At 34.2% G+C, this 11,915-nt stretch overlaps 1 protein-coding gene across 2 annotated transcripts in view; it reads left to right on the top strand.

Moving 5' to 3' along the window:
- The first annotated feature begins 1,286 nt into the window (after positions 1–1,286).
- The window catches only part of LOC106462441 (DNA damage-regulated autophagy modulator protein 1-like), a 35,107-nt gene continuing 24,478 nt past the window's right edge, over positions 1,287–11,915 (top strand). Inside the window, exons 1-2 of one of the 2 annotated variants that reach the window (XM_022389711.1) lie at positions 1,287–1,310; positions 10,709–10,781. In XM_022389711.1, coding sequence (XP_022245419.1) covers positions 1,307–1,310; positions 10,709–10,781 — 77 coding nt within the window. In that variant the 5' untranslated portion in view covers positions 1,287–1,306. Of the gene's footprint in view, positions 1,311–2,071; positions 2,139–10,708; positions 10,782–11,915 lie in introns of those variants that run through there. The other variant, XM_013922363.2, reaches the window with a different exon arrangement.

The following is an 11,915-nucleotide window of genomic DNA, read 5'->3' as shown; positions in this document are numbered from 1 at the left end:
GTATTCTTAACTTCTTTTTTTTTTTTTTTTTTTTTTTTTTTGTCTAGAGGTGAGTAACCTTACCAGAAAATGTATTTCAGATAGATACTCACCTCTGCATAATGTCCCATCCCATCCTTCCTCCCCACTTCCAGTGGATATCTTTGCCTTGTCAAGGATGAACCTTTATTCAAATGCTATTGCTCATTGGGATTATTTTGCATATAGGATGTGTTATCCTCCTATTGTGGAGGACTGTAGTCTAATAATGATTACACCATAGGCTGGAGCAGTACAAATTAGTATGTTTAAGGGTGGGAAATTCGATGAAGACTTGTGGCATGCACAAAAACCTTCACAGCAAGTAAAAAGAAATATTGGTGACAGTGAGTTCAGGTCATGTCCTGATATATTATAACTGCTTCTTGATTTTTTCTTTTTATTTACAAAGGTAAATGTAGGTATTTTCAACATAGTTTTATTTGACATAAAATATCCTAGCATCACTTGAAAAGTGCCTTTTTTTCTTGTATTTATAACTATTACAAGGTTCAACCTCCCCTTTCAATTTTTGTTGAAGGGAGGTTTTTTATAGGGTTTACGTCATTGAAGAAGTACTAAATGGACATGATTTACATTTTGCAGTTAACTTATGGTCCTTGGGCCAACATTCCACTTCTTGTTGTTTTCGTAGTCTGATAAGTGCATGATTTTTTGAAAACAAGTTTTGAAGATTGATGCATGCCACTAGTATATATACATTATGGACTTACAGAACTCACAAATGCAGATTGTCAAAATCCAGTGCTTATATCAGCCAATCTTGGGCATGTCAGCACCGATGACATATTTCACTCCACTCAGGCCACAGGATGAATGACCACTTGTGTTATATCAAGTAATATTGGTAAAGCAGTTGTTCCTTTGTTGCTGAAACATGTTTTTCATACTAAATAAAGCTATATTTAATACCTTACCTTCCTTAGTTTATATCTCAGTATCTTTTTCTCTGACATATTGAAATGGACAATTAATTCAATAAATAAATTAATATAGTTTCACGATGAATGATGTAATATGCTATTGAGATACTGGTTCATAATGAAGGAATAAGCATCTGGTTTAAACCAAGACTAATGTGAAGCCAAACTTTATTTATTAAAATAAAAACTTAATATTCTTTCTCAAATAAAATATTTATTTAATGACACAAAGCAGCTGATTGTTAAAAATGTAAATTACAGGCACCTCCAGTCATATCCTGTACAGCGGCTAGGGTTTCTTAAGTGTCCAAATTGATGTTGCCAGTGTTCTGGGGCAAATTTCTATGAGTACGTACCTTACACAAACATATAATAATTTCTAAATGATAGACTATGGACAGAGCTTTCCAAGCATATAATATGTTGAGTTTGTGTTAAGTTTTTCCAGCACACCAAGAAAATAAACAATGGTGGGGTTTTAAAAGTAGCATATCACCAGCAGAAAAATTTAATTTCAAAGCAATAACACAAACACAAAAATTGTAATTATGACACAAGCCTTTCTTGTGATTAATTAGTAAACATTTATCTTTTGAAAATTTATTAGCTGATTGTCTCATTACTTTTTCACATATAAAAATATTTAAAATAACATATTTCCATAATCATGTGTTCTTCTTTATGGTTGTTAATTATCAAGACAGTAATTACAAATTTTTAAATAAATAAAAATATTATAGCCTAAAATCAATCCAGGAAGTATATAATTTGATTTGATCATACCCCAAACACATGGTATTAAGAGATATTTCGGGTACATCCATTTGGAGCTTGTAATAAAATTAGTTTTTTAAGCATGTGATCTCCTTTACGTGTAGATACTCAAATTATGTCATTTTGTTATATCATTATACACGACAGCCAAGACATTTGTTGTTCTAAATAACTGAAAGGGTAAGAGTAAATTGCATTCTTCAATAAAAATCACTGAACATGAAACACCTTTATTTCAGTGTTGCTTCACAGGGGAATATATAGAGTGCATAATGCTTTTCCCACCATATTTAATTTCCACCATGTGCAGATGATTTGGATAGGGTGGAATTGAAACATATTATTCACAAATCAGTTCATTTTCCTGCAATAAAAGTCCTTGAAAGTGGGATTACATAACAGGTGTGTATCTTTTTAACTGTATAACTTACATTCAAATGGTGTGGATGGTGGTAATTTTAGGTTTAAATGATTGATAAATTACAATGCTACATGTGTGAGTGATAATTAGAGGACTATTTATAAAAACAGATAATTGGGGACATGGTAAGATGCATGTAAAGGAGTTTACAGAACAGGTAAAAGAGATCGTCATTTTAATTCAACTCCTTATATATGCTTTGCGCTTCTTAGTATAATACTACATTATAATAAGAGCTTGCATTTATGATCTGTGGATGTAGTCTAACACAAAATAACTATTCTTATTAGCCTGCTATAGCTGGATTTACTGTACAAATGTAAAGGAGATCACATGAATTTCTACACCTGTTTTTGCTAATGTACAGAGGTGGAATGTATTTTGGTGATGGGTTTCATATTTGTATTTTTAGAATGGATGGTAAACAAAAGCGTCAGCTGAAATATCTCAGAAAAAAGGCAGCAGAAGGGAAAAACCTTCTTACGATGTGTTTGCCTTTTTATTCTAGGTACGATATAATCTGGTAAAGGAGAACACATGAAAAACAGTAGTCATCTGCATCAAGGTGGAAAAATGTGACAGAATGTTTCCCAAGTGATAGATTTTTAAAAATATGACAGAATGTAGCCCGATTGATAGGTTTTTGCCACAAGGTTTTTCAGTAGTTATATTTTCAAGAACTGTATAAATCATACTTATAGGAGAAGATTGTTTTTCAACATTTTCCAGTTGAAAAATGGACACTTAAGAAAGCCATGACTGAAATCCCATGTCAGAGTAAAAAGTGAAACACCACTATCAAATACATTAACTGCAGTAAAAGCTTGTATGGTCTTCTAAGTATTATACACACACACAAAATTCGTCATTTAACCATATCATAAGTAACGAGAATTAACATTACATAAAAGTACAGTACTAATTAATACTAAAAATGCATATGCATCTCATGACCTGCCTATTAGGATTTATAACATTTTAAAACAATGGGAGGTGTTGCTTAAAGGGGTGAATACAGTATAGTCTAAAATCAATCACAAAATGTTGTATGAAATTTACAATGAACTGAAAATGTAGTGTAAATTAGCAAAGGTATGAAATATATAATGAACACTATAGTATAAATCAGTTAGAAAATGTGTTTCAGACAGGTGACTCTTGAAGTAAAATCCTTTGAATATTTCTCCAAGGCCCAAATAAATTTCAGAGGCAACAACCCTCCACCAATAGGAGTACGACACATCATCCTAGCACAGCTGACTTTCTCTGTACTGAAGTGTACAATCATCACTTTACAACTTGGGATTGCAGTTTGTGACTGGCTTTTTTTGGCTCTATCCCAACAAGCCTCCCGTGGCCATACCCTTCCTCTTTTTTTTTAGGAGTTGGCATGTTTGGGTTTGCTGATCAAACTGAAAAGCTGCATCTCACACCCACTTAGTACCTTATTCATTTGGATGTGTTTTTCAATTCTCACACCAACAGGGCCTAACCTTCTAATTTTCGTTTACAAGACATAGACTGCTTAGTTTCCAAAGTCATAACCTCTCTTTCTCTCACTGCACGATGTGTCCCTGACAGGGTTGGGGTCATAATGTTGAATTGATTCTTCATATCAGTCTTTTGGAGCTGCTGGTGATATGTTAGGGTTTGGGTCATTTCTTTTTGATTGTCGGCAAGCATCTCATCGTTATCAATTTGATAAGTTTACCATTGTCTGTTATATCAGTCATCAAGAGGGAACTTGATTTTTCTCTCTCTGCTGTCACATATTAAACCTCCTCTTCTGGGACCATTCATGACAAGTTTGTCTTATTGCTTGTCATATCCCAGGCACCCTGAATCTTGTTGCCAATTTTCTTTCTCGACCCAATTAGATTTCTCCCAACAAAGTAGTCCCTCGATCCTCGGGTGTTCCAATGGCTATGCTCCCAGATAGGCACTCCCCCTTCTGGATGCTTTTCCACTCACCTCATTGCCAATCATCTCTTTTTCCACATTGTACAGCTGTGGCTGTGGACACAGTCAGACTAGTCTAACCTTTATCTTTACACCTACCCTGCTATTCATCTTCTCCCTGGGTCCTTTCCCTTATTCAGGCTACTCCATATTGGGACCTTCTCATCATTTTTGTGGTTTCCTCTATTGAGCCTTCTCCAATCCTCTCCTCCCCTTCATCTGCCTCTATCATGAGCCCTCTTTCTTCGACTATGTTCCTATCTTGTTCATCCAGCAGTATCCACACTTCATCTTCATGTGTTGGTTTTGTCTGGTCCCTTGTGACACACTCCGGACCATCTTCATGTGTAGCTTTCCTTCTTTATTGTTCCATTCATTCTTCTTCCCTACTTGTTTACCAAGTAAATGGTGCATTTTCTGTTGTTGGTCTTGGCATCTTGGCTTCTCCCCTTCTGGACCTTCTGCCCCCCACCTTTTCGGAATTTTTTACTTGACTTTTTCTACCATTGCAGGCTATAAGGATGTACTGTCAAATACCTTTTGTTTTTCCCATTCTCATTGTCTGTTCTCCTCACCTGCTCTTTCTTGATCCCTTTGCCTTATTCGTCCTACCATCCTCTCAGATCAGGATCTGAATATTGTTCACCATGCCCTTACCCTCCTTTTGAAACTTTAGCCTCTTGTTCTTTTTTTACCATATTTCCCTTAAGACCTATTTCTTGCTCCTTTTTGCTTGTAGGTGTCAAAGAACAGACATATATGCTTTAGATGTTTCCCATATCCTTTACCATCATTCATATATATTCTACTTTATCCAAATTGTGCTCTTCTCCCAAAAACTCTGCAGTGTAGGAGGGAAACAGCACATTCACTCTTATCTCTCTTCCATCCATTGCTTCTCTTTATTGCCCCCCAGTGGCATAGCAGTATGTCTGCAGACTTACAACACTGGAAACTGGGTTTCAATGCCTGTGGTAGGCAGAGAACAGATAGCCCATTGTGTAGCTTTGTGCTTAATTAGAAACAAACAAACAAATTCTCTCTATTTTAATTCCAATCCTGATCATTATCATTATCCCATGTGGTCAATTTGCTGTTACATGTCTCACACTTCTCCTCTGTGTGGTTCCCCCCTCCCAGCTCTTTATTCCTAGGTACTCCTTTTCTAACCGTGATCTTTCTACTATATACTGCTTTGTACGTGGATTCATCTCAATTTTTCTGGGTCTCCTCTCACCAAGTTTATCATCTTTCCTCCTCTCTGTTGACTTCCATTAGCTGTTGGAAGAGATCATGCAGGCTAGCATTTGAACTATGCCTCATACATTTGCACACATTACCATTATCTTCTGGCCATCTCTTCTTCCTCAAAATATCGTTTGCCACCCATCACCATTCTCCATACCTCTTACTGACTCTGAATGGCTAAGTTTTTTTTCTATATATCTTACTTTTACAGACTCCAATTTTAACATCTCAGGATCCTGCTGAGTGGCATGCAATGCATGCCAGGGTATACTTTGGTTTAAATCTGCATCACGCAGCCATTCAGGTCTGAAACTCTCACTGATGAGATGGGGTGTTCCACAAAACTACTGGAGATTTCCTTGCTTCCTCACAGTATATTGCTTCTTAAACAAGGCCCAATCAAGACTGTGCCAACTCATGTACTCTTGTGAGTAAAGCAGTGTTGGGAATGCTGCTCATCCCGCCAGTCCTAGTTGAATAAACCTGGACTGGCTTGATTTTTAAAATAGGTTTTGAGGTCACCCACTGCACTCTCTTAAGGTGTTGCATTCTTCTGAGCTCCCCAGTGCACTTTCACCCTCCTCTTCTAGAGAAGTATGGGAGTCCTTGCCACTTACCAGTTCCAAACCACTGGGGTAGTGTACTATGGAGTCTTCCTCCTGAGTGTGAACACTTCCACTAAGTAGAGAGTATGGAAGTGGTGCCTGGTTTTGGACTGGAAATATTCCACCAGACATAGTTCACATCTCTGGCTGGCTTTCCCCCATCCTACTGCTGCCTAGATATTGGATATGATGAGCCAACATAAGTCCTCACTTGTGCATTTGGTAGGGGCCTCCTCCAACCATGGGCCAGAAAAAAAATTCTTGATTTTGGACTGTGGTTGAACCACCTTGTTTGCTTACCCCTATCCTACCTTTGCTAGGTCACCCAAGAACCCTGATGTTGAATGAATATTGAGTCAGTACACATGGATACTACCTCAGATGGCAGAATGGAAGTTCCGTTTCTCTTCTGCTTTCAGATGTGGAAATAAAGATGCTCAGGATCCTCCTCCTACAACAGAATGAATGAAATCTACCTGGCACCTGGTTTTGGACTGGAGTTGACCCCCTATATATGGTCTAATGCCCTAGCCACACTACACCATAAAGCACATCTATTTTCCATACTGTGTTTCTGGACTTACTTTGCCTGATTTCGAAACACATTTCTTCACCATGGGGAAAGAGTATTGTTACGACAGCAGAACTCGCGTGATGCTGGGAACATACATGCTGAAGTTTCTCAAATTATCAGGGAACCCCGCGAATATCCGAGTGTTTGCTAGATGCCCTTTTTTTTAGTATATAACCCTGGCAAAGAAAGCCAACAATATAGATAGATAATTAAAGAAGCGAACAGTAGTAATGAGAAACGTATTGACTATAAAATTACAATGAAGGGGTGTCATCTAGGGAACTTTTGCACCTGACCCTCCACCACTTGAATGTGGGATTTTAGCTATTATGTGAGAGGAGAAAACGTATCATATCAGAACTTAACATTTTCCAAAACGGAAAATGTATTTTCAATAGATACTTAATTCTGCCCACCCATCCTCCCCACTTCCAATACATCTTTACTTGCCTAATTTCGAAGTAATGGTTATACACATCAGTATAGAGGAAGTCAGCTGTACTAAGAGGATGTGTCACACTCCTATTGTTGTTGCTCATTTGCATGCTACAGTGCAGTAATCCCATGTGAATATATATGAATTTAGGTGAGAGCCTCAAGGCGAGTGGCGAGCAAAAAATTGCCTATATAGAGGTTGCCACAAATCAAGGAAATCTGTTTTGTGAGAAGAGGTATCTATTGGAAATACATTTTCGATGTTGAAAAATGTTAATCTTCTTGTTTTTTGTGTATATTTTAAGATAAGTAGTTTTAATTGTCTGTTACAATCTACAGTCATTCTAGAAAAGAAAGGTATGTTGATTTTATTTCATGTTTTTTTTAACTTTTGCTATAGATGATTTTGCTACACTTAGTGTTAGGATAGAGAAAACATGTGATAAAGTATAAAATTTTACAGAGAAAAAACTTACAATATTCATTAAAGAGATTTTAGTGGTTATGCAAATAAAATATGAAAACTGTAAGATGACAATCACTTTTTATTCAAACTGACTCAGTAAAGGCTTCATAAATTCACAAACAAATTTTTAATGAACATACTTTATTAAAAAAGACCGATTTTTTGTGTAAATCAGTTTTTTCACCCTTACTAAAACCCAAATGTTTTGAAGATGTACATAGTGAATTCAGAATTATAATAAAAATTAATTGTCCAGTACAGACATCAGTCAGGTTGACTAACCCATGCACATAGGGTTAACTTGTCAGAATTAATATTCACCTAACATTGATTCAGACACTAGATATGTGAAAACCTGGAGCTTTTTGATGGTGGGGTGGCAACACTTAATTCATCACCTATGCCTCTACCTCTTTACCCCACTTAGATAATCCATGGCACTAAGACCCACTAAATACTGTAATAAATAATATTTATGCCTTTAAAACTTATTCAGGGCCACCTTCAGTATCATGATATGCCCCAGATTTTTATAATAGATAAAGAATTCCTCCTTTGTCAAGTAACTATGCAAAAATAACAGTTAAAAAAAGTATCCACCAGATCCTACTAAATGGTAGAACTGTTTCATAAGTTTCATTTGGAATGTTGGCTTTGCTCTCAGAGATTGTCCTAAACTCTTCTTGCAACAAAATTAGAACTTGCTTCACTCTCAAAGATTGTCCTAAACTCTTCTTGCAATGAAATCAGAACTTGCTTTGCTCTCTAAGATTGTCCCAAACTCTTTTTGCAACAAAATTAGAACTTGCTTTGGTCTCAGAGATTGTCCTAAACTCTTTTTGCAAGAAAATTAGAACTTTCTTTGCTCTTAGAGATTGTCCTAAACTCTTCTTCAACAAAATTAGAACTTGCTTTGCTCTCAGAGATTGTTCTAAACTCTTCTTGCAACAAAATTAGAACTTGCTTTGCTCTCAGAGATTGTCCTAAACTCTTCTTCAACAAAATTAGAACTTGCTTTGCTCTCAGAGATTGTTCTAAACTCTTCTTGCAACAAAATTAGAACTTGCTTTGCTCTCAGAGATTGTTCTAAACTCTTCTTGCAACAAAATTAGAACTTGCTTTGCTCTCAGAGATTGTCCTAAACTCTTATTGTAACAAAATTAGAACTTGCTTTGCTCTCAGAGATTGTCCTAAACTCTTCTTCAACAAAATTAGAACTTGCTTTGCTCTCAGAGATTGTTCTAAACTCTTCTTGCAACAAAATTAGAACTTGCTTTACTCTCAGAGATTGTCCTAAACTCTTCTTCAACAAAATTAGAACTTGCTTTGCTCTCAGAGACTGTCCTAAACTCTTCTTGCAACAAAATTAGAACTTTATAAACACTCCTCCTCACCTTGAACAAATTTGTCAGCTCAGAAATCTTTTCTATTCCTACATATATAAAACTATTTGAGTTTTTAAACACTTTATCTATGTTCCTTTCTCCATGATAACATCTCGTTATGATCTTTTCTGATCACTTTATCGATGTTCCTTTCTCCATGATAACATTCTCGTTATGATCTTTTCTGATCACTTTATCTATGTTCCTTTCTCTGTTATAATATTCTTATTATGATCTGTTCTGATAACTTTATCTATGTTTCTTTCTCCATTATAAGATTCTCATTATGATGTGTTCTGATCACTTTATCTGTGTTCCATAAAACCATATTAATAATAATTTATTAAAGACCAGCTATCAAAGTGTGTTGCTAAATATTCTCTAATATTCTATGTAGATTCCTAAAAGTTTCTTGTAGCAAAAGTCAGACTAATATATGTCATATTCAACATATTAAACCCTTTCTTTTATAAAGTAGTTACCTTAGTAGAAATCTCTCACTCATCAGTTACAACAGTTTCTAAAAATATGTGTTCAGCTTCTGGTGGTCTCCTATTTGGCTTTTTTGTGTGTAGTTCAGGTAAATCTCCTTGTACCAGTTGTATTATTCATCTGAAGAATCAAAAGTTTTGTTTTTAAAACAACTTTTTATTTAATTAAAATAAATTATTTTACCAATTCATAAACATGTTGGACAGTTTAAGGATCTCATCTTTTACTTTATTGGTATATTAGTATCAGAACTAATAAATATTAGCAGAGCTACTAAAAATCATCTTTATTCAAGACAAAATATCAGAACTAAGAATTATTTTTTATACAAAATCACAGTACAGTGTAACATACAATTTGTACTTTTATTTAAAACTTGCAATTTTTCCTAAATTCATTAGTTGAAGACATCAACCGTTAATTGGAAAGTTTTGTTTCTTATTTGAATTGTAAAGATACTAGGTATAATCTCTAATATCATACATAAAAGGACCTTTTGTGTATTATAATGGTGACCTTATTATAGACATTCATGTACAGTAATGTGACTAAAACATTAAGACATTTTTTTAGTAACTATGATACTTTTCAAGAATAATGATTCTTAGTAATTCTGATATTATTTGAAAAATTATGATGTTTAGCAGCTCAATAATTCTTAAAACAATATCTGAGCTACTAAACACTATTAGAGATACTAAACACCATCATTCTTAAAACACTATTAGATACTAAACACCATCATTCTTAAAACAATATCTGAGCTACTAAACACTTAGAGATACCTAACACCATCATTCTTAAAACAATATCTGAGCTAATAAACACTATCATTCTTAAAACAATATCTGAGCTATTAAACACTATTGGAGATACTAAACACCATCATTCATGACACTATCAGGGTTACTCAACACCATTCTTAAAACAATATCTGTGGTACTAAACATCATCATTATTAAAGCAGTATCTGAGATATTAATAATATAATTCTTATAGCAATATCTGGGTAACTTTTCATTGACATAATTTCACAGATACTAAACAATACTGTTGTAAAAACAATATCGGTGTTTAGTAGCTCAGATATTGTTTTAAGAATGATGGTGTTTAGTATCTAATAGTGTTTTAAGAATGATGGTGTTTAGTATCTAATATTGTTTTAAGAATGATAGTGTTTAGTATCTCTAATAGTGTTTAGTAGCTCAGATATTGTTTTAAGAATGATGGTGTTTAGTATCTAATAGTGTTTTAAGAATGATGGTGTTTAGTATCTCTAATAGTGTTTAGTAGCTCAGATATTGTTTTAAGAACAATGATGTATATTATTTCTGATTTCTTCTCAAACATAATGGTATATAATAAAGTAGCTTTGGTTTCATTTCAGGAATGGCACTGAACAAGCTATATTTTCTACCACTAGCAGTATTTGTTCTCCTACCTGCAACTTTTATAATTACGTAAGTTGTATGCATGGCATTACAATCACCTTTATACCATGTACAGAACTTAAACACATTATTAGATGCTTGTAATTCTACTGTAGGACAGTAGGTAACCCTAGTTGATCTTCTTACATTAATAAAAGAAATAAAAATAACATGTGCATAACATAAATAAGTAAAGCTACAGTTTGTATCTACTGATGTATGCTGTTTTTATTTTAGCAAAGTTATGGCAAATTGTTGATTTAGACTTGTAAAATCATTAACTGTATATAATATCAGTGTTACAGTAACTCGCATGCAATGAATCTTGTTTGAGTGTTTTACTTGTTAGTTCGTCAGTTAGAATTCATGATCAGAACAATATCTGATCTACTTTAGTATGTTACATGAACCTTCATTTCTATAAATTGTATTAAAAATTGTGACAAAATATTTGTTAGTGCAGTAAGACTTGCATGAAATTAGGTGTTAACGAATTATAAGATATAAGAAATAACATAAATAGAGAACTGTGTCAAGAACTAGTGAGTAGGGTTTCTATTGAAAATGTTTCTCTCTGTGCAAGCACAATGTGCATATATTTTATATGGAAAGGTTTTACATACTGGAGTAACTAATTAAGTCTTCAGCAGTAGATATTCTCTGTAACATTTTGTTTGCTATGTAGCTCAAATGCCAACAATATATAGCCTCCAGTTCTCAGTTCTTTATATATGATTAATGCATACTATAAACTATCATAACAGCATGGAAATGGAACATTGTGTTGGACTAACTCTGCAGTAAACAAGGGTATGCTGGGAATTATAGTTCATACCTTATGATAGATTCAAATCTTATGTCAAAATCTACGAATAAAAATTGTTACTTTTTTGTATAAGACATGAATGTAATGTATGTATATATATATACATCTTCAAAGAAATACCTGATGAGAATTGTCACTTTTCGGTGTAAGATATGAATGTAATGTATATATATATACATCTTCAAAGAAATACCTGATGAGAATTGTCACTTTTCGGTGTAAGATATGAATGTAATGTATATATATACATCTTCAAAGAAATACCTGATGAGAATTGTCACTTTTAGGTATAAGACATGAATGTAATGTGTATATATACATCTTCAAAGAAATACCTG

The sequence above is a fragment of the Limulus polyphemus genome, unplaced genomic scaffold, assembly GCF_000517525.1.
Source record: "Limulus polyphemus unplaced genomic scaffold, Limulus_polyphemus-2.1.2 Scaffold1166, whole genome shotgun sequence".
Taxonomy (NCBI): Eukaryota; Metazoa; Arthropoda; class Merostomata; order Xiphosura; family Limulidae; genus Limulus; species Limulus polyphemus.
This window is presented reverse-complemented; position numbering and strand designations above follow the sequence as displayed.